Genomic DNA, 23,260 nt, shown 5'->3' on the forward strand with positions numbered 1-23,260 from the left:
GTGAGCCAAGATCACGCCATCGCACTCCAGCCTGGTTGACAAAAGAGAAACTCCGGCTCAAAAAAAAAAAAAACAAAAAACAAAATGTCCATCAATGGATGAGTGGAAAACAAAATATAGTATATCAGCCAGGAGCAGTGGCTCACATCTGTAATCCCAGCACCTTAGGATTACAGGATTTGAGACCAGTCTGGCCAATGTGGCGAAATCCCATTGCCACTAAAAATACAAAAATTAGTCAGGCATGGTGGCACATGCCTGTAGTCCCAGCTACTCCGGTGGCTAAGGTATGAGAATCACTTGAACCTGGAAGGCGAAGTTGCAGTAAGCCAATATGGCGCCATGCACTCCTGCCTGGGCGACAGAGCAAGACTGTCTCCCCCACCCAAAAAAAAGAAAAAAACAAATCAAACATGTACAAAGCATTAAATAATATACATTTTGCTGGGTGTAATAATGGTACTGTGTTATATATTTTTTAATGTCTATATTAATAACTTTTAATCTAAGAATAGAGTTCCCTTTTTCTTTATTAATTTATTTAAAGAAACTAGGTAATTGATCTTATACAAGTGCCCAAGTGTCATTTTAACATATTCCTTTACCCCTCATATTTTCTGTGAACTGGTCAGTAGAATCTAGAAGCTTGAATAGATCCAGATTCAATTTCTTTAGCAAGAACATTCCATAGGTGGTGGTTTATACTTCTTACTAGATTACATTAGGAGGCACGTTATCTGCTCCTCCTACATTTTTAGTCAGTTAAGATACACACTTAAGGACTTACATATAAAACAATATGTCTGAGATTTGGTATAAAATAGCACAGCAAAATAACAACAAAAAAGTATGGAGAGATAGATGAAACAAGAATGGCAGCATGTTAAGGCTAGCTGAACACTGATGGTAGGTATGTGGCAGTTTATTTCTAAAATATTATTTTTTTAAACATCTGGCTCCTACCTAAACCTCCCAAAGCCTCATCCCTCGGTCAGGTACAGTGGCTCACACCTGTAATCCCAGCACTTTGGGAGGCCAAGGTCGGTGGATCACCTGAGGTCAGGAGTTCAAGACCAGCCTGGCCAACATGATGAAACCCTGTCTCTAATAAAAATATAAAAATTAGATAGGTGTAGTGGCGCACACCTGTAATCCCAAAGACTCAGGGGTCTGAGGCAGAAGAACTGCTTGAACCCGGGAGGCAGAAGTTTCAGTGAGCTGAGGCTGCCAAGATCACGCCACTGCACTCCAGCCTGGGAGACAGAGCAAGAATGTCTCAAAAAAAAAATAAAAAGCCTCATCCCTTATTACCTCCTAACATGTACTCTATGTTTTGGCCACACTAAACTAAGTATTAATAGTAGTTCCTCAAAATGGCGTATAATTTCACCATCCACACCTCTGCATTTGTTAGCCCTGGTGCCCAGAACACGCTTCTCCCTTTTTGTCCTGGCAAACACCTACTCATCTTTCCAGACTTGGCTCAGATGTCACTTCCCTCAGAAAAACCTCTATAACTTCCAGTCTCACACTAAGCTGGCTGTCCCTACTAATCCAGTGGCTAATTCTAAAGGCACTGGAATTACATACCTGTCTACCACCCCAATTCAGACTATGAATGCCTTTAGTGCTGCTCTAAGTGTACATAAAGGGACTTCCCAGAAGCCTGAAGCCTACTAGGAGAAGTCCCTAGGGAAGTCTTGAATAAACATACTGGGCCACAGAAACATTTCATCCCAGCTATTCCTACCTGCTAAGCAGAGAGGTACAAAGGCATCATCTCCAAAGCAGTAGGAAGGAGGAAAGTTCAGAAAGGAGTAAGACTCCCCGAGAATACCAAAGGAAGCTTCTTAAGCCTAGCAGAATAGAATCCTTACTATCCGCAAATGCTATCACCTACAGTGGCATGGATCGATAGGGAACCTAGGACACAGCTTCTCAAAACTGAAATGTGCGTATAAATCCTTTGGAAACTTAGTTTAAGATGTAGATTCTGGCCAGACGCAGTGGCTCACGCCTGTAATCCCAGCACTCTGGGAGGCCAAGGCAGCAGATCACAAAGTCAAGAAATCGAGATCAACCTAGTCAATATGGTGAAACTCAATCTCTACTAAAACTATAAAAATTAGCCGGCCGTGGTGGCACGTGCCTGTAGTCCCAGCTACTCGGGAGGCTGAGGCAGGAGAATCGCCTGAACCTGGGTGGTGGAGGTTGCAGTGAACAGAGATCGCGCCACTGCACTTGAGCCTAGCGACACAGCAAGTCTCCATCTCAAAAAAAAAAAAAAAAAAAAAAAAAAACACCGTAGATGCTGAATGAACCGGACTGCGAGTCTGTGTTCCAGGTGCTGCTGATGCTGCAGGTCTGCAGATGACACTTTAACCAGAAGACTCTGGGGGATCTGGGAAGTGAGCCCTTTCTCAGGGAACATGCAGCATTAACTCCCATCCTATTAACCCTCTCTTTTTAGCTTACACATTGTGTCATTAAAAAAACAAAAGCAGTCAAAAAATCAAAACTCTAAGTCTTCTGTATCTGTCGGCCTCTGTCTTCCAACATATCATGGTTCTACTGTGACAATGATGCCATCTCATTCATTTCAATATCCCAAGCCTGGGAAAGACAGGCCCTCAATAAATGCCTGTTAAATCATATTACATCTAACAGAAGGTCCCCAACTTATAATGGTCGGACTTATGCTTTTTCAACTTTACAATGATGCAAAACCATTCCGTTTTTCACTTTCAGTACAGTATTAAATAAATCACATGAGATATTCAACATTTTATTTAAAAATAGGCTTTGTGTTAGATGATTCTGCTTAACTAAAGGCCATTATAAGTGTTCTGAGCATGTTTAAAGCAGGCGAGGCTAAGCTATGATGTTCAGTAGGTTAGGTGTAGGTATTTCTTTCTAATTCACTTGTTAAGATATTTTTGCTCATTGGTCTGTCTTTCCCATTTGATTATCAATTTCTTGAAGACAGAGACTCCTCCTTTTGTTCTGTGGCACGTAGTCTGGCACACAATGGGTATTCAGTAAATGACTGTTAACCTAGGGTGGATGACTGACCATATAAACCACTACATTCAGGTTCCTAGAGAAGACACTGAGAACACATCCTGCATTTGCAATCCTTTTTTCTAAGGATTTAAAATGCTCACATGTATGACTCATGTGAGTGTTCGTGGAAGTTCAGTAATACACACTGAAAGGGTCATCAGCTCCACCTGACAAGTAAGAAAACAGCATATATTATACTTCTTCCCAGACAACCTTATCAACACAGAAAACAACAGTTAACAAACAATACCTCAGTCTTCCCACATTCATCAGGTAGATCCTGGTGTATGGCCACTTGATACTTGACATACAAAGAAAAGGACTGGCTGAAAGACGACTTGAACTCTGGGTCCTCAAAGGAGGCAGGTACTAACCTCACCTTCAGAGCAAGGAAAATACAAGCAAATGCTATTGAAACATCTCTAACTGATCATATGCTTCTGAAGGTGAGGCTAGAGTAAGATCTCCGCAAATCCACACCAAAGCTCAACCTGGAATTTGTCATGAAAAGAAACCCTAGACTGGGCGGACTGGCGCAGAGACTGAAGTGCTAACTCTGTACTAAAACTTATGAAAATCTCAAAATCATAAGAGCCAACAATTTGTTCTTCTTTTTTTTTTTTCTCTATCCACTTATTGTAGTTTTCTGCATAAACTAGAGTCAATATTGTTGTTAATCGTGGTCATGATCACTACTTTTGCTATCTCTATACTAAGTGTTTTAAGCTTTTTTCCTTTACAGATTTTTCTTGGGTCATTTAACTTACAAAATTATTAGCATATGAGTTCTTCTATTAAAATGTTCTACTATCTGCCTTTTTTAGTCCCACTCAATTGTGCAAGGGTAGCACATTAATAAATAATAATTTAGCTGGGATCAATTCTTTCTACATACGTCTTTCAAATACGAATAAAGAATTAAAATCATTTTAGGCAAAGTATGTATCTACCATAAAAATATAAAGTTTCCTGCATTTTCCTCATAGGTATTTTAATTTAGAGCTCTATTACTATCTTTTAGATAAATGCATCTAAAATAGTGATTTTAAAGAATTTTACATATTAACTTTCCACTCTGAAATTACACATGGCTGGTACTTAACATGGCACTAGGTAAAATTTGCACTTTCAGAATGTCCATTAATTCAGTCTTAGGTATTTGCAGATATGCTGCAAATTGAACACAAATAAAATGTAGCACAAATAAACCAAGATTTCATTAAATGATATTAAGTGGAAGGAAAGCTCTGTTTGCACAGGAAAATTACACTTGGCCTGCTGACCTGGCTCTCGGTTGGCGTATCAGGTGAGTTCTTGTGAATAACCATCTGGTAACGTTTATAGACCTGGTAAGACTCCAGAAGTGTGGCTTTGAACTGCGAACTTGGTGGAGATGATCTCACCACCCTCACCTTCAGAAGCAGTTAAAAAAACAAGTTCACTAATTCATTCATTTATTCATTCAGTGGAATATGCATTAACAGTAACTCCCATCCAAGAAACCAAGTTTTAACAATCATTAAGGCAACTAAATATTTTAATATTAAAAACCAACCAGTTAGTAATTAAAGAAAAAAGTTATTTTTGTAACTTAGACTCATTAAGATAGAGGAGGATGCCCTCTACACTCTAAGCCTCAGCTTTCATGACTGAATTATTAAGCCTGCCTCTATTGTAAACTGGCAGAGTATTTCCAGCACTCGTACACACACAACACACACATAAATAAATAACCTCTAGTTGTGCACAACTACCAGTAACTCTAAGAAAGACTAAAAATATGAATACATTTTTTGGACACTCATTCATCATTGCTAACCCTCAACTTAAAACTCTACTGTTTAAGCTTAAAAGACCTCATAAAGCTTTCCTACTTCATAGCACAGTTAACAACCATGACTCTGAAGTCACATTTCCTTCATTCAAATCTTACAATGTCACCATATTGCTCAAGTAACCTTGTAAAATAAGGATAAGTTTAAAACAGTAATTGCATGCAGTAATGGTTAACATTTACTTTAACATTATTTACTAGCCACTTAAAATGTATTAGCAAAACAGAACAGTAAAACAGTCAAATGCAATGCAACGAAAACAACTGGAAACTTGACATGTGTGCCGTGAGGGGTAATTCTGTGAAGAAACAGCGACACCCAGTGGTAAAAGATCTCTATACATCCTGAGTATCATTACATTCAAAAAGTAAAAGTAACCACTGGAGAACTGTTGTTAAGCCTGCTTGGCCCCCTGAATACATTACTATTTATGATCAAAAGATAAAAGACACCTTGTAAAATATTTTAAGTAGTGTATTCAACTCTGTTTACAATTTTGGAAGGAAAAAAAAATCTGTATCCAAATCAGAGTAGCCAAGGAGTTATAAAAGCTAAAATCTGGCAGGGCAAGGTAGCTCACACCTGTAATCCCAGCACTTTGGGAGGCAGAGGTGGGCGGATCACCTGAAGTCAGGAGATCGTGACCAGCCTGGCCGACATGATGAAACCCTGTCTCTACTAAAAATACCAAAAATTAGCCGGGCGTAGTGGTGGGTACCTGTAATCCCAGCTACTCAGAAGGCTGAGATAGGAGAACTGCTTGAATCCGGGAGGCGGAGGTTGCAGTGAGCCGAGATCGCGCCATTGCACTCCAGCCTAGGCAACAAGAGTGAAACTCTGTCTCAAAAAAAAAAGGCTAAATCCTACGTCTGATAATACATATATTGAATTAAGGCTTAGAATGCATGAAAGTTAATTTTTATTATCAGGACTTTAGTGGTATTTTTAGACGACAGTAAGCCATAAAATTCAAAGGCTGACCAGTTACTAATCACATATGAGAATAAGATAAAAATCGTTATGGCTAATGTTTTTGAGACAAACGTTTGCTCTGTCTCCCAGGCTGGAGTACAGTGGCGTGATCTCAGTTCACTACAACCTCCAGCTGCTGGGTTCAAGCAATTCTCGTGTCTCAGCCTCCCTAGGAGCTGGGATTACAGGTGCACACCACCACGCCCGGCTAATTTTTCTATTTCAGAAGAGACAGGGTTTCACTGTGCTGGCCAAGCGGATCTCAAACACCAGACCTCAAGCGATCCACCCACCTCGGCCTACCAAAGTGCTAGAATTACAGGTGTGAGCCACCACATCCAGTCCTGGTTTTTGAATTTTATATATGAGAAACTAATACTGAGAAATCTTGATCTGATCGAGAAATGTAAAAAAATTTGGAAAAAAAAGGAGGAATCTGGCTCTAAAAGGATTCATATTATGCCCAAATTGCTTTGAGTACTAATGAGAGAGGATTTCAGCAGTACATTTGAGCCCTATTTAGATAATTCCTAACTGCTAGCTTATGTATATGACACCATTTGCTGTCTTTACCAAGATCGGATTATAATGGAGAAAATAGTGATTTGCCTTGTGTAATCCATTTTCTTTCACTATCTAAACCAAAACTGCTAAAAACACAATTTTAAAGAGTATTTCTTTCATTTTAACTACTAAATTTCAATCAAGGTAGCATGCTAAAATTGACAGTTTTCACAAGTTTAGCGGCCAACTATCTGAAGCATTCTCAAAAAGTCTTTTTTAAAAAAGGGAGTTTCTCTCAAATAACAGTTAACTTAGTAAATTCAAATGTTACTTCTTCCCAATTCTCTTTAATTTCTTTTAAATTCTCATTCTTTACCTAGCAAAACATCAACTGGTTAGAACTTCAAACAAAAATAAATGATATGCCCAAATAAAAAAAAATCATAATAAAACAAACAACAAAAGTCCTTCAAAGTACCTCTAACTTGTGTGATGCATTCTCTGGTAAAGATTCAAAAATTAAATCTTCGAGTGATTTGGGCTGGTTGGATTTAGCCTTTGGTGGAAACAAAGATGGTGGGTGACCTTGAGCCTGGAAACCCTCAAGTTCTCCAGCTGGGTTCTGCTGCATGAGTTTTAACCTTTTCCTTTCTTTCCGGATTTCTTTTGCTTTTCGACATGGAGGCTTACTCAAATCAGCCCCTTTGCCTAAAAAGAATTTTAAAATATTAGACCAATCACATTTGGTTCTAGAAAAGTATTTTCACATGTCTCAAAGATTCTACAGAGTAAGTCCAAAGAGTTCCAATGGTTAGGCTAGTTTTGGGGTAGATGTTTCAGAGGATCCCGATACAGAGCTATAAGTGGATCTAAAATTCTACCTTAGAAGTGAGAGTTGCTAGAAAAAATAAATAGCACAGAAACTTTCCAAGGCGGCTCTTACCGCTGAAAATCTTTTTTATCTTTTTTTTGAGACAGAGTCTTGCTCTGTCACTCAGGCTGGAGTGCAATGGCGTGATCTCGGCTCACTGCAACCTCCGCCTCCCTGGTTCAAGCGATTCTCCTGCCTCAACCTCCCGAGTAGCTGGGACTACAGGTGTGTGCCATTGTGCCTGGCTAATTTTTGTATTTTTAGAAGAGATGGGGTTTCACCATGTTGGCCAGACTGGTCTCGAGCTCCTGACCTTGTGATCCACCCGTCTTGGCCTCCCTAAGTGCTGGGATTACAGGCATGAGCCGCCACGCCCAGCCTGAAAATCTTTAAAAAAAAAAAAAAAAAAATTCATCCAATCAAATCAAAGTACCTTCTGCATTAAAAGGACACTGATATCTCTGCCCAACATTTCTGAGGGACATTTCTCTGAAAGCACTGGTAACATAAATACTTAGGAACCAGGTGTAAAGGAATGCTGATCCCAGCACAAACTCTGACAGGTTTTTATAAATTAAAAGAATCCTCACATACCTGTAATTCTAGCACTTTGGGAGGCTAAGGCAGGCAGATCACCTGAGGTTGGAAGTTCGAGACCAGCCTGGTCACCGTGGTGAAACCCCATTTCTACTAAAAATACAAAAATTAGCCAGGTGTGGTAGCACACACCTGTAATCCCAGCTACTCAGGAGGCTGAGACATTAGAATTGCTTGAACCAGGGAGGCAGAGGTTGTGCTGAGCTGAAATGGCACTACTGCACTCCAGCCTGGGTGACAGAGTGAGACTCTGTCTCAAAAAACAAAGAAGGAATCCTTGCTTAGCTAAAGGTATCTGTGTCTTTATCCAAACACTGCAGGTATTTGGGTCTCATTAGTTCAGTTGTAGTCAATTAGAGTTTTGTTCTAATTAAAAGACCAAATATCAAACTGACAACCCTTTAAAATAAAAAACTTTTTACTATTATAAACTAAATAAAAATACTTAGAAACAAACCTGGAAAGACGACACCATGGTGACAGTCATTTTACTTTGTTTCAGAAACAGACAGAGAATGTCCCTTTTTTGTAGTGTTAGCTTTTCTCCAAATTTTGTTGTTGTTTTTTTTGAGACGGAGTCTCACTCTGTCACCCGGGCTGGTGTGCAGTGGCACGATTGCAGCTCACTGCAACCTCCACCTACCGGGTTCAAGCAATTCTCCCGCCTCAGCCTCCTGAGTAGCTGGGACTACATGTGCGCGCCACCATGCCTGGTTAATTTTTTGTATTTTTAGTAGAGACGGAATTTCACCATGCTGGTCAGGCTGGTCTCGAACTCCTGACCTCGTGATCTGCCTGCCTTGGCCTCCCAAAGTGCTGGGATTACAAGCGTGAGCTACTGCGCCTGGCTGAATTTTCCAACAACGAACATTACGCTAGTAATTTTTTAGAAGATATTAAAGAAATAAGCTGTTTAAGATCCCAAAACAGCCAGGCGTGGTGGCTCATACCTGTAATCCCAGCACTTTGGAAGGCCGAGGCAGGCATATCACAAGGTCAGGAGATCGAGATCATCCTGGCTAACACAGTGAAATCCCGTCTCTACTAAACATAAAAAAAAAATTAGCCAGGCATGGTGGCGCACGCCTGTAGTCCCAGCCACTTGGGAGGCTGAGGCAGGAGAATTGCTTGAACCTAACAGGCGGAGGTTGCAGTGAGCTCAGATTGCGCCACAGCACTCCAGCCTAGGTGACAGAGCGAGACTCCGTCTCAAAACAAAAAGAAAAAAAAAAACCCAAAACAGGGTATTCACGAACCATATGAAAGTCAACAAAAAGGTTTATAAAACCAACAAATTCAGTTTTTAGAGAGAAGAAAATCAAAACCTAGAGTAGTTAAAGGATTTGCCTGAGACCATAAGCTCACCAAATGAAAACCAATCTGATGAGAAAGTAGTGAGTTCACAAACAGTTCAGACTATATCACAACTTCATTAACGTTTTCTAACTAAAAATAAAGTTTACTTTTTTAAAAAACGACTTTGAATAAGCCTAAGTTATGTAAGTCTGAACCAAGTAACAAAAGAACATTTCTGTAACTATTACTCTACTGCCTAACAGAATTACTTTTCTTGGACCACAACCTGTGTCTTTTCTCAAATTTGCTCTGAGCACACACACTCCGACACAAGCTGCCTGAGGTCATGGACCAGGCTCTGTCACTTCGCTACATGACCTTGAGCAAGTTTCCCTGTCTGTACAAGAAAGACAAAAACCAATCCTACCTACAGCATTCCTGGGAGGATTAAATGAGTTAATACCTGTGCAGCTCATAAAAAATCAACTACCATTCATTTAGGGCTAACTATTATTAGCTAGTATTTGTATTACCAACATCTAGAATAATGTTTTACCTATATAAAATTCCATAGATAGTAATTTTCAAAACCTTCCATTTCCTATACTGAAAATTATATTCCCGGCTGGGCGCGGTGGCTCAAGCCTGTAATCCCAGCACTTTGGGAGGCCGAGATGGGCAGATCACGAGGTCAGGAGATCGAGACCATCCTGGCTAACACGGTGAAACCCCGTCTCTACTAAAAAATACAAAAAACTAGCCGGGCGCAGTGGCGGGCGCCTGTAGTCCCAACTACTCGGGAGGCTGAGGCAGGAGAATGGCGTGAACCCGGGAGGCGGAGCTTGCAGTGAGCTGAGATCCGGCCACTGCACTCCAGCCTGGGCGGCAGAGCGAGACTCCGTCTCAAAAAAAAAAAAAAAAGAAAATTATATTCCCTATAGAAGTTATAAAATTATAAGCAAATTTAAAACTAATATGATCTAAGAAACACACATTTTCAGTATTTTTATGAAGGACTACCTGTATCATCTTTACACTAAGTCACTGGACTAGGTAAGCCTTCTCATGATTGTTTTGCTCTACATTTATATACTATGTTACTGCAATGCAAAGTAGGATTTCAGGCAGGGCTCAGTGGCTCACGCCTGTAATCCCAGCATTTGGAAGGCCGAGACGGGCGGATGACCTGAGGTCAGGGGTTTGAGACCAATCTGGCCAACATGGTGAAACCCTGTCTCTACTAAAAATACAAAAAATTAGCCAAGAGGGTTGGTGTGCACCTGTAGTCCCAGCTACTTGGGAACCTGAGGCAGGAGAATTGCTCAAACCCAGGAGGTGAAGGCTGCAGTGAACCGAGATCACACCACTGCACTCCAGCCTAGGCAACAGAGCAAGACTCTGTCTCCAAAAAAAAAAGTAGGATTTCAGCATATTAGGGGATACAGATCCCCCAGGTCACTAAATTCCTTCAACAGAATGGAAATAGATCATCAGTGTAAAATCGGTACACTATACCAACCCTGCACCCACAGAGGTTCAAAGCAACTCAAGAATTCCAGATTAGTCCCAGGTGATTTGAATAGAGTTTAGGAGACCTACATAATTTCTAATCAAGTCCAAGGGAACAGACTTGTAATATTTTTTAAATTAAAATGGAAATGCAAGCTAGCCACAATGGCTCATGTCTGTAAATTCCAGCACTTTGGAAGGCCAAGGTGAGAGGACTCCTTAAGCACAGGAGTTCCAGACCAGCCTGGGCAACATAGCAAGACCTCATCTCTACAAATCAACTTTTTTAGGCCAGGTGTGGTGGCTCACGCCCGTAATCCCAACACTTTGGGAGGCTGATGCAGGCAGATCACTTGAGTCCAGGAGTTCAACACCAGCCTGAACATGGCAAAACTTCATTTCTACTAAAAGTACAAAAAATTAGCCAGGTGTAGCGTCGTGCACTGGTAGTCCCAAGTATTCCAGTGGCTGAGGTGAGAAAATTGCTTGAGCCCAGGAGGTCAAGGCTACAGTGAATCCTGATCGTGTCACCACACTCCAGCCTGGGAGACAGAAAAAGACCCTGTCTCAACAACAGCAAAAAATTAAAAAGGAAATGCAGGTTTGCTTTTGCAGGTTCCAAAAAAAAAAAACAATCCAGGGTGTTGTGTTTGTTTATTTGTTTGTTTGTTCGAGATGGAGCCTCACTCTGTCGCCCAGGCTGGAGTGCAGTGTTGAGATCTCAGCTCACTACAACCTCTGCCCCACTGGTTTCAAGCAATTCTGCCTCGGCCTCCTGAGGAGCTGGGATTGAAGACATGCACCTCCACCCCCAGCTAATTTTTGTATTTTTAGTGGAGATGGGGTTTCACCATGCTGGCCAGGCTGGTCTCAAACTCCTGACCTCAGGTGATCCGCCTGTCTCGGCCTCCCAAAGTGCTGGGATTATAGGTGTGAGCCACTGAGCCTGGCTAAAATCCAAGGATTTTAAAATAGTCTCAGATTTTTAGTGAAAGATATCTTAAGGGGGAAAAAAAAAACCCTGCAAAAACAGTTTTTAATGTTTCACTAACCATACTGCTAGAAGTAAGGTTGTTATTCAAAAACTGTGTAATATGGGAAAAAGCAAAAGGTTAATGTGAGATATTCTAATCTAATTCTACCATCCTCAGCGTTCTCGAGAACTAGGTTTCTCAGTGTAGAAGAAATTACAAACATCAAAAAAAAAAAAAAAAAAAAAGAAAGAAAAAGATAAAAATGTATGGCCAGGCACGGTGGCTCATGCCTATAATCCCAGCACTTTGGGAACCTGAGGCAGGTGGATTACTTGAGGCCAGGAATTCGAGACCAGCCTGACCAACATGGCAAAACTCCATCTCTACTAAAAGTACCTAAAAGTACAAAAATTAGCCAGGTGCGGTGGTACACACCTGTACTCCCAGCTATTCAGGAGGCTGAGGTAGGAGAATCACTCAAACCCGGGAGGCAGAGGTTGCAGTGAGCCGAGATCACGCCATTGCACTCCAGCCTGGGCAACAGAGCGAGACTCTGTGTCAAAAAAATAAAAATAAAGAAAAAGATTAAAATGCAGCCAGGCACAGCGGCTCACATCTGTAATCCCAGCACTTTGGGAGGCCAAGGCAGGTGGATCACGAGGTCAGGAGGTCGAGATTATCCTGGCTAACACAGTGAAACCCCGTCTCTACTAAAAATACAAAAAATTAGCCGGGTGTGGTGGCAGGCACCACTGTAGTCCCAGCTGCTTGGGAGGCTGAGGCAGGAGAATGGCATGAACCCAGGAGGTGGAGCTTGTGGTGAGCGAAGATGGCGCTACTGCACTCCAGCCTGGGCAATAGAGCAAGACTCCGTCTCATAAAAGATTAGAATGCTATAGTCCTGAATTTGAATTGGAAGTATCAGTATGAACTCATAACCTCATAGGTCTGTTCACCAACAAAACCTAGAAAACAATGACCAAGCCAGCAGCAATAATGTGCACTCCTAATCTAGTGTGTGATCTCCAAATACCATTTCCCACTAAAAGGAACCACAACCTCTCGAAATGCCTGTACAAGATGACCCAGGAGCATAATATCATGCCAAATAGCAAGGAAGCTGTCAAAGACTACCAGGATTATGTCGAAAGGACTCAAAAGTCAACTTAAAGAAGCTCTCAGAGGAGCAACAGATTGCAACAGCAGTATGTTCAGATCCATGAGTTCCCAATGGTACCAAAAAGAAAACTAACTGGTCACTGTTAGACGTTATTTTGAAAAATGGTAAATAAAAAGAAGGAATCAAGAATGTATCCTGCCAGCCGGGTGCAGTGGCTCACTCTTGTAATCCCAGTACTTTGCAAGGCCAAAGCAGGTGGATCACCTGAGGTCAGGAGTTCAAGACCAGCCTGGCCAACATGGCTAAACCCCGTCTCTACTAAAAATACAAAAGATTAGCTGGGTGTGGTGACATGCACCTATAATCCTAGCTACTCCGGAGGCTGAGGCAGGAGAATCGCTTGAACCCGGGAGGCGGAGGTTGCAGTGAGCCAAAACCGCACCACTGCACTCCAGCCTAGGCAACAGAGTGAGACTCTTTCAAAAAAACAATGTATCCTGCCTTTGCTATGGGTTTTTACGAGAAACAAACAGATGAGGGGAAGACTCTCTTTACGGAAGCAGTCCATCCAGCCTGGAAATGAAGAAATGAATGAATTTAAGCATGGACCATCCATGACTATTAGCACTACCGAAAAGAGAAGCACCCAGACATTACACGTCTCCTGAAAGACCACTCTGACACCCATGAAGTAATCTCACCCATCCTCAAATAACTCAAACTCAAATCTGATTAAGACTTGCCCCCCTGCCCCGCCGCAAAAAAATAAAAGAAAATTTAGCACAGAATCCGATCAAGGCTCTATATCTAACCATCAATTTAGAAGCAGGCAGAGGAACATGTTAAACCACAAACGTAACCTGTCAGATACAGAAAGTGGAACAAACAACCCAAGACAAACAACCCAGCTGAGGAATGATGGAAGCGGAACCTCTAAAACAAAAGAGATCTTTACTGTAGTTTTTTTGAGACAGGGTCTCATTCTCATCACCCAGACTGGAGTGCAGAGGAGTAATCTCAGCTCACTGCAGCCTCGACTTTCCAAGCTCAGGTGATCCTCCCACCTCAGCCTCCCAAGTAGCTGGGACTACAGGCATGCGCCGTAACACCTGGCTAATATTTTGTATTTCTAGCACAGACAGGTTTCACCATATTGTCCAGGCTGGTCTCGAACTCCTGGGCTCAAGCAATCTACCTGCGTCGGTCTCCCACAGTGCTGGGATTACAGGTGTAGGCCACCGTGCCTCGCCAAGAGATTTTTTGAATATATCAACAATCACAATACGTGGACATTATCTGGATCCTGGCACAAATAAATGTTTAAAACTTGGAATTTGAACACTATTCAATGCCATTAAGAAATTTTATTCAAGTATAATAATGGTATTGTGAATATGTTTTTTTAAAGTTCTTATCTTTTAGAAATGTATTCTGAAATACAGGATAGCACAATGTCTGGGATTTGCTTCCATATAATTTTGGAAGGGGGAACTAGACGAAACAAGAGTGGCTATGACATGAATCAGTAATTGTTTCAAATATAGGTAGAGTACATGGAAGTCGATTACACTATTCAATCTATGCTCATCTATGTTTGAATAATGAAGATTTTTAAAATTTGACAAACTGTAAGTAATTTTATTAAAAAATAATAAAAGAATTGACCCTACACGCACGAGAGAAATAGCTGAAACAAACTGTCTAAATTATTCAAAATATTTCACTGGAGGCTGGGCACAGTGGCTCACGCCTGTAATCTCAGCACTTTGGGAGGCCAGGGTTGGAGGATAACTTGAGGTGAAGGGTTGGAGACGAGCCTGGGTAATATAGTGAGACCCTGTCTCTACAAAAAACTTTAAAATAGCTAGGCATGGTGACAAGCTCCTGTATTCCTACCTACTCAGGAACCTAAGGCAAGAGGATCACTTGGCCCCAGGAGCTCAAGGCTGCAGTGAGCTATGATGACGCCACTTCACTCCAGTCTAGGCGGCAGAGCAAGACCCTCTCTCAAATTAAAAAATAAATATTTTATTGAACTGTTAGTATTAATTAGGATGAAATCTCAGACCAAAATCAACTTAACATGAAAACCTTATGTAAAAAACTATTCAATAAAATTGCAAATGGAGAATTTTCTCTACTTTAACATGTGTAACATAGTTTAGACAAGGAAAACTAAAATAGTACTAAAAATCTTTCCCTTGGATCATTTTGCATAAATATAAGAACTAATTCAAAAACTGACACCATCTAATAAACTAATAACCATTCAACTTCACATTTTATGAAATAATTTTGGAAGAGTCATACACACATATTACACTCATTTAATAATGGATAAACTTTTGAAGCCTAATTCTTGTATAAGTAATAACATAAAAAAAAATCTTACCTGATTAAAGGCAAAGTTAAACATCAAAATGTGGACTTTTTAAAACTAAAATATACTAAAATTACATTAAAAAATTTAATGATAAACTGAAGAATTTTATAATGTATTTTGGACATAATACCTATAATTAATGTTGTCTCACTTAATCCTAAAATAAGAATGTTTATCACTCCTTTTCACTGAGAAAAATTTGATTCTCAACCCTGTAAGGCCCTAAAGTAGTAAAAAGAAATGGAACTCTTTGAAATTATCTGTATTTAGGGATAAGGCTATTGTTTCAGGCTTTTTAAGCACAGCAGTTTATAAAAGGCATGATTTGTCCCTCTAATTCTGGCAACAATAAATAAAGCAGGTTTCTGTTTTACAGATTGCATGACTAAGTCATCCTTTTGGCTGATGGAAAGACCCAGGGTTTAAAATGACTCAGCAAAAAGCAAAGCAGTGAATAGGACTTGTTATCAAAAATCTTTACTACCTGGCTTAGGAACTGTGTGAACTTTAACTGAATGTGATGGTTCACCAGAGCCCAACTTCTCTCCTACGGAATCTTGTGACTGAAGTAATTCATGAGGTTCTTCCTTCTTTGAATTTTTTCCTTCACTCTGTAAACTCTCTTTGACGTCATCACTGAGCGTCTTAAGATCACACTGTATATCCAATTTATTTATCAATGCAAAGTCACCCGCAACAGCATCATCCATTGTGGAGTCCATGGGCTCATCTACAAATAAGAAGAAATTAAAAATCCATCAGTTGGGTTGACACAGTTAAGGTAAAAACAGAAACACAATGTCCCTATTATCCACTGTAGCAGAATTACTATCTGTCCACCAAATCCATTCTCATCCTCCAAAATAAGAGAGGTGCACTTAAGACTAGCACAGCTGGGCATGGTGGTTCACACCTGTAATCCCAGCTCTTTGGGAGGCCAATACAGGAGGACTGCTTGAGGCCAGGACTTTAAGACCTGCCTGGGCAACATAGTGAGACACTATCTCTACAATAAATGAAAAAAAACAAACTGTGGCACCCTAGCAGGGGAATGTACTGCCATTCCCCTGCCAATGGTGGGGGTGACCAGCTCCTGTCAATGGAACATAACACAACTGATACATCCAACTGTGCCTCACTAGTTTTAAAGGAAACTTGTAACCCTGAACTTCTACCCTTCCCCCAATGGCTGGATTAGTAAAAACCAGAGCAAGCTGGGAAATCACATGTTAAAGAAAAGCCCAGAATGGCTGGTGGGGAGCAGAGTTGTATGCCAACCTAGAAAACCCACACTGAACTGTTATGTGAGGAAAGAAACAGACTTTTTTTGTTTGTTTTTTGAGACAGAATCTTGCTCTGTCGCCCAGGATGGAGTGCAGTTTCATCCTCCGCCTCCCGGGTTCACGCCATTCTCCTGAATCACCCTCCCCAGTAGCTGGGACTACAGACGCACGCCATCATGCCTGGCTAATTTTTTCTTTTTTTGAGACGGAGTCTCCCTCTGTCATCCAGGCTGGAGTGCAGGGGCGCGACCTCGGCTCACTGCAAGCTCCACCTCCAAGATTCACGCCATTCTCCTACATCAGCATCCCGAGCAGCTGGGACCACAGGCGCCCGCCACGACGCCCCGCTAATTTTTTGCATTTTTAGTACAGATGGGGTTTCACCATGTTAGCCAGGATGGTCTTGATCTCCTGACCTTGTGATCCAGCCACCTCGGCCTCCCAAAGTGCTGGGATTACAGGCTTGAGCCACCGCGCCCGGCCAAGCCCGGTTAACTCTTTGTATTTTTAGAAGAGACAGGGTTTCACCGTGTAAGCCAGGATGGTCTCAATCTCCTGACCTCGTGATCCGCCTGCCTTGGCCTCTCAAAGTGCTGGGACTACAGGCATGAGCCACCGCACCCGGCTCCAAAAGAAACAGACTTTTATCTTTTTTTTAGTTATCGCATTTTGGTATATTTTTGTCATAAGTTGTTTATTCCTTTACCCTAATGAGCTCATCACTCCTAAGATAAGTTCCAGGCACAGATAATTCAGAAGCCTATAACAAGTCAAATAAAGAACCAAATATAAACACTACATAAGAAAGAGAGGCGGCCAGACGTGGTGGCTCACGCCTGTAATCCCAGCACTTTGTGAGGCCAAGGCAGGCAGTTCATGAGGTCAGGAGTTTGAGACCAGCCTGGCCAACACAGTGAAACCTCGTCTCTACTAAAAATACAAAAAAATTAGCCAGACGTGGTGGCAGACGCCTGTGGTCCCAGCTACTCGGGAGGCGGAGACAGGAGAATGCCTTGAACCCGGGAGGTGGAGTGTTGCAGTGAGTCGAGATTGAGCCATTGCACTCCAGCCTGGGTGACAGGGCAAGACTCCCGTCTCCAAAAACAAAAAAGGCAACCACCAATTTACAAATGGACAGCATCTTCAGTGCTCATCTCCATGTCTTCATGTTCATTTTTCCAACTCAGAACCTAATTTCCATTTTTTTTTTTTGGTGGAGACAGAGTCTTGCTGTCACCTAGGCTGGAGCACAATCTTGGCTCACTGCAGCCTTGACCTCCCTGATTCTTGTCCCTCAGCCTCCCGAGTAGCTGGGACTACAAGAGTGCACCACCAAGCTTGGCTATTTTTTTTTTTTTTTTTTTTAAGACGGAGTCTCGCTCTGTTGCCCACGCTGGAGTGCAGTGGCGCAATCTTGGCTCACTGCAACCTCTGCCTCCTGAGTTCTAGCGATTCTCCTGCCTCAGCCTCCCAAGTAGCTGGGACTACAGGCACCTGCCACCACGCCCGGCTAATTTGTTGTATTTTTAGTAGAGACAGGGTTTCACCATCTTAGCCAGGATGGTCTCTCTCTCCTGACCTCGTGATCCGCCTGCCTCAGCCTCCCAAAGTGCTGGGATTACAGGCGTGAGCCACCACGCCTGGACCCACTATGAAAATTTAAATAAATAAAACCAAAACTGGTAAAAAGACTAAGAAAAAAAAGCAAATCATGTGTAACTAAAGTTAAATAAATGCTATTATCTTTTAGCAAAGTCACTCACAATTCAAAACTGATCACACAGATAAGAGGATTTCAAACAGTATAATTTACTGAAGTAAAGCCTTATTCAAACAGAAAAGCTGATCTTTATTCAGCATTAAAAGGAATAGGGGAATCTTGTACAAGCTACACGTAAGCACTTGCTCCTTGAGAGACAATGGCACTTTCTATTTACTTGATAAGGATAGTATTAGGATCAAGAAAGATGAGTCATCAAAGCATTCTGGTTGATGAACTCCAAGAAATCACATCTTTAACATAATCCTCAATACTCTTTCCAAGCTAAACTCTTCTGATATATTCCCTGTACCTTGACTTGGGGGCCGATGGTAACAGTAATAGCAGTGCTAACAGTAGTTGCTGTCATCATAGTAGTACATGACTGTATTAATGACCCTTCCTCTATCTAAGATGACTGAAAGTGGGACTGTTGCAAAGACAGACAGTAAATCGTTTTTAGACCCAGCCCATCTTACCCTCACAACTTCCTTTGGGAACCTCCCCTCTAGCCAGAAATTTCAACATTTTTTTCAAAACCTTCTTGTGAGATTTTGAAGGCTGAAACTGTAAAGGTCGGCACCTAGGAAAGCAAAATAAATATTTAAAAAGTGAACTCAAACCTTGAAGAAATGAAATCAGTTCTGGATATCACCTAGTACAATGAGATCATCTCATGCCCGAGATTTCTGGTTAAAGATGGGGCTTAATGTAGCCTCTAATCCCAGCCCACATCACACTAAGACTAGAGTTAAGAGATTTTTTTTTTCTTTTGAGGTAGAGCCTCACTCTGTCGCCCAGACTGGAGTACAGTCGCGGTATCTTGGCTCACTGCAACCTCCACCTCCCAGGTTCAAGTGATTCTCCTGCCTCAGCCTCCTAAGTAGCTGGGATGACAGGCGTGCGCCATCACACCTGGCTAATTTTTGTATTTTTAGTAGAGACACGGTTTCGCCATGTTGGTCAGGCTGGTCTCGAACTCCTGACCTCGTGATCTACCTGCCTCGGCCTCCCAAAGTGCTGGGATTACATGCATGAGCCACCTGGGCTCCCAGCAAGTTTTTTTTTTTTTCCCAAAAAAAAGAGAAAGACATAAAACACTAGAAAAAAGAGAAGGAGAGAAGTGTTAGAAGCTTGAAAACAGATGTACAAAGCAATGCTGCTTTAACAGACCACAGAAAGTTGAATCCTAGGTCAACAGTGGAAAAAAACAAAACAAAAAGCCAATTTTCTCTATATTACCCTTAAAAGTATAAGGGATTGGTGACACCTCATAGCTCTGGAAATATGAGTGAAAGTATGTCTAAAAATAGAAAGATCCCTTCAAAGTCTCGTTTTCGAAGCAGTTAGGATAGACACCAGATGCCCTCTCCCACCCACAGATGACTAGACGACCCCTACTCAACGCAGCAGAAAACTGCAAACTTTCAGGAAAGAGTAACAAAGAGCCTCTTACAGGATGGATGCAAGCCACAGCTGAAAGCAGGGGTACTACTGAAAACGGCTTAAATGAAAGTGTACACAGTACATGTTGAGATCACCAATCCAGCTCCAGAACAGCAGCAGGTTATGTAACACTTTCTCTCCAGAACGTGATCAGACCTAAAAATACTAACATCAGGGATTCCCCAACAGAACAGCCCCGCCAGATCACCCACAGTACACAAGGCCGAGAAATACCCAAGACCCACAATAAACAAAACCCACCAGGGACATGGAATTTCCAATGGAATCCTGAAAAAGTCCTAATCACCAGACACTCGAGGAGAGCCTCCACTGAAAAGATAGGTACCAAACAAACTGGAGAGAGTCATTTGGAGGACACAGACCATGGCAGAAAGAAGAGAACCTTTTAAAAAAATCCTTAGAAAGATCTCGTTTATTAAGCCACCAGAGCCATAAAATAACAAGGTGTTATTAAACAAACAAACAAGAGTCAGAGAACAAAAAGACCTCCAGAAGTAAAAATATGACAGGAGAAATGTAAAAATTAAGTGGAAGACCTGAAAACTTAAAGTTGAAGAAATCTCCCAGAAGATTCTGCAAAAAAAGATGAAAAACTGAAGACAAAAGGTAAAGTCAGAGACCAGTTTAAAAGGTCCAAAAGCTAAATAAAGGCATTTTAAAAAGAAGAAAATGGAGGTGAAAAGATAGAACAGGCCGGGCGCGGTGGCTCACGCCTGTAATCCCAGCACTTTGGGAGGCTGAGGCAGGCGAATCACAAGGTCAGGAGATCGAGACCACGGTGAAACCCTGTCTCTACTAAAAATACAAAGAATGAGCCGGGCGAGGTAGCGGGCGCCTGTGGTCCCAGCTACTCGGGAGGCTGGGGCAGGAGAATGGCGTGAACCCGGGAGGCGGAGCTTGCAGTGAGCCAGGATCGCGCCACTGCACTCCAGCTTGGGCGACAGAGCAAGACTCCGTCTCAAAAAAAAAAAAAAAAAAAGAGATAGAACAAAAAATTTAAGAAAATTTCCCTGAACTAAAGGATAAGATGGGATGAGCCCCAGATAAGAAGGGCCCCTCCAGTTCATCTGTGATGGATTAAAACAGACACACAGCCAAACTGACTATGAAATGTAAGAACAGAGGATAGAAAAGCTTCCAAAGAGAGGCTAAGCAACAGAGTGAGACTCCGTCTCGAAAAAAAGAAAAAGAAAAGAAAAGAAAAGCTTCAGCTGGGCAGAGTGGCTCACGCCTGTAATCCCAGCACTTTGGGAGGCTGAGGTGGGCAGATCACAAGGTCAGGAGATAGAGACCATCTTGGCTAACACGGTGAAACTCGTCTCTACTAAAAATACAAAAAATTAGCTGGGTGTGGTGGCGGGCGCCTGTAGTCCCAGCTACTCGGGAGGCTGAGGCAGGAGAATGGTGTGAACCCAAGAGGCGGAGCTTGTAGTGAGCAGAGATCATACCACTGCACTCCAGCCTGGGCAACAGAGCGAGACTCCATCTCAAAAAACAAAAAACAAACAACAACAACAAAAAGGAATGCTTCCAAAGAGAAAGAATACGTCTCAGATAAAGGTATGAGAATCAGAATACCACTGCACTTCTCAGCAGTGGTATCCTCCCAAACTAAAGTTAAGTTTGAGCAGTGAATCAAAGTTTGCAGACACACAAGAATTCAAAAATGTACCCCTTATGCACTTTCTCTATTAGAAGATGTGCTTCACTAAAACAAGGGAATAATCCAAGAAAGAAGGGTTTCCAACTCAGGTGCTAAAAAGAATCCCCAGGCCGGGCACGGTGGCTCACGCTTGTAATCCCAGCACTTTGGGGAGGCTGAGGCGGGTGGATCACGAGGTCAGGAGATTGAGACCATCCTGGCCAACACGGTGAAACCCTGTCTCTACTAAAAATACAAAAAATTAGCCAGGCATGGTGGCATACGCCTATAGTCCCAGCTACCAGGGAGGCTAAGGCAGGAGAATCACTTGAATCTGGGAGGCGGAGGGTGCAGTGAGCCAAGATCGCACCACTGCACTCCAGCCTGGGCCACAGAGCGAGACTCCATCTCAAAAAAAAAAAAAAAAAAAAAAAAAAAAAAAAAAAATCCCCAAGATGACAGTAAAAAGAATAGCCCAGGCTGTGCATGGTGGCTCACACCTATAATCCCTGCACTTTGGGAGGCCGAGATGGGTGGATCACATGAGGTCAGGAGTTCTAGACCAGCCTGGTCAACATGATGAAACCCCATCTCTACTAAAAATACAAAAATTAGCCAGGCATAGTGGTGGGCACCTGTAATTCCAGCTACTCAGGAGGCTGCGGCAGGAGAATCGCTTAAGCCCAGGAGGCGGAGGTTGCAGTGAACTGAGATTGCGCCAGTACACTCCAGCCTGGACAAGAGCAAAACTCGGTCTCAAAAAAAAGAAAAAAAAAAAAAAAAGCCCAGGCTGACCATGATGCTTCAGGTGTCGGGGTACCCTGTTCAGATCAAGCAGGTCAGAAGGCTCCACAAGGGACTTTTCTCAAGTAGATAAAAGCGATCATAGCACTTGGTGCGTTTAAACATACTAAGAAGAAACTTACATAACTGGGGTTTATTTTCAAGATAATCTGGTCCTAGTTATATAGACTATGCAAACAAAAAAGATAATTAGTAACTCCAAGGAGAACAAAAACTTGTGCAGGAAAAGTAATCGTAGTACCCGCCATGACTCAGTTGTGAAGCATATTTACAGTTACAATGGATGTGAATACATCTGCCCAAAATTACACAACTTCTAAATGGAAAGCTGGGGATGGGGACAAAAAGGAGTTTGAATGTGGCAGGGAAACAGGAATAAGAGAAAACTAAATCCTTATCTTCCACAGAGAGAAGCCTGGAAATAATGGAGAAAACAAACAGAAAAAGAAAAAAAAAGCAAGTGTTACAATTATATAAGCATGTTGCTTAAAGACAGGGAGATGAAAAACCAAAAGAATGTTAAAATGTTTCAAGATGACTGCCAAGGGGGAAAAGGAAATAGGAAAGGGGGGTCTGGGGGACTGCTTTTTATAAAACAAGCTTTATTGCAACTTGACAATTTATGAGCATGTGTAGTCCTGATAAAAATAAAAAACTTAAAAAAAAAATCATAGCCAGAAAAGTTCATCCTCATTTATACACACATACTAGAGAGTCTCTAACTTCTGACTAACAAGAAGCTAAGCTGTTAGCTATAAGCCCCTCTCCTTTATCTAAGCTCTCACTGTAACTACTGGTATATACAAGGTAAAAATAACCAGAAGACTAAATATGGAAAATGACTCCATAAGATGATGTGGCTGGGCCTGGTGGCTCACGCCGGTAATCCCAGCACTTTGGGAGGCTGAGGCAGGCGGATCCTGAGGTCAGGAGTTCCAGACCAGCCTGGCCAATATGGTAAAACCCTGTCTCCACTAAAAATACAAAAATTAGCCGGGCGTGGTGACATGCGCCTGTAGTCCCAGCTACTCGGGAGGCTGAGGCAGAAGAATCACTTGAACCTGGGAGGCAGAGGTTGCAGTGAGCAGAGATCATGCCACTGCACTCCAGTCTGGGCGACTAAGCAAGATTCTGTCTCAAAAAACAAAAAACAAAAAGAAGATGATGTATAATGATATTAC

General features: G+C 41.9%; 1 protein-coding gene across 24 annotated transcripts in view; it reads right to left on the reverse strand.

The window, feature by feature from the left end:
- ATE1 (arginyltransferase 1) overlaps positions 1 to 23,260 on the reverse strand; it is a 185,641-nt gene that overhangs the window by 152,241 nt on the left and 10,140 nt on the right. For 8 of the 24 annotated variants that reach the window (XR_013398433.1, XM_077947719.1, XM_077947717.1 and 5 more), the window contains 4 exons: positions 18,646 to 18,749; positions 15,609 to 15,854; positions 6,853 to 7,082; positions 3,314 to 3,442 (listed from right to left, as the gene is read on the reverse strand). Coding sequence is in view for 22 of the 24 variants with exons in the window: in XM_077947719.1 (XP_077803845.1) it covers positions 3,314 to 3,442; positions 6,853 to 7,082; positions 15,609 to 15,854; positions 18,646 to 18,749 (709 nt within the window). In the remaining 2 variants the exon portion in view is untranslated. Of the gene's footprint in view, positions 1 to 2,769; positions 3,231 to 3,313; positions 3,443 to 4,346; positions 4,476 to 6,852; positions 7,083 to 15,608; positions 15,855 to 18,645; positions 18,750 to 23,260 lie in introns of those variants that run through there. The other 16 variants (XR_013398432.1, XM_077947712.1, XM_077947716.1 and 13 more) reach the window with 5 other exon arrangements.

The sequence above is a fragment of the Macaca mulatta genome, chromosome 9 (genome assembly GCF_049350105.2).
Source record: "Macaca mulatta isolate MMU2019108-1 chromosome 9, T2T-MMU8v2.0, whole genome shotgun sequence".
NCBI classification, from domain to species: Eukaryota; Metazoa; Chordata; class Mammalia; order Primates; family Cercopithecidae; genus Macaca; species Macaca mulatta.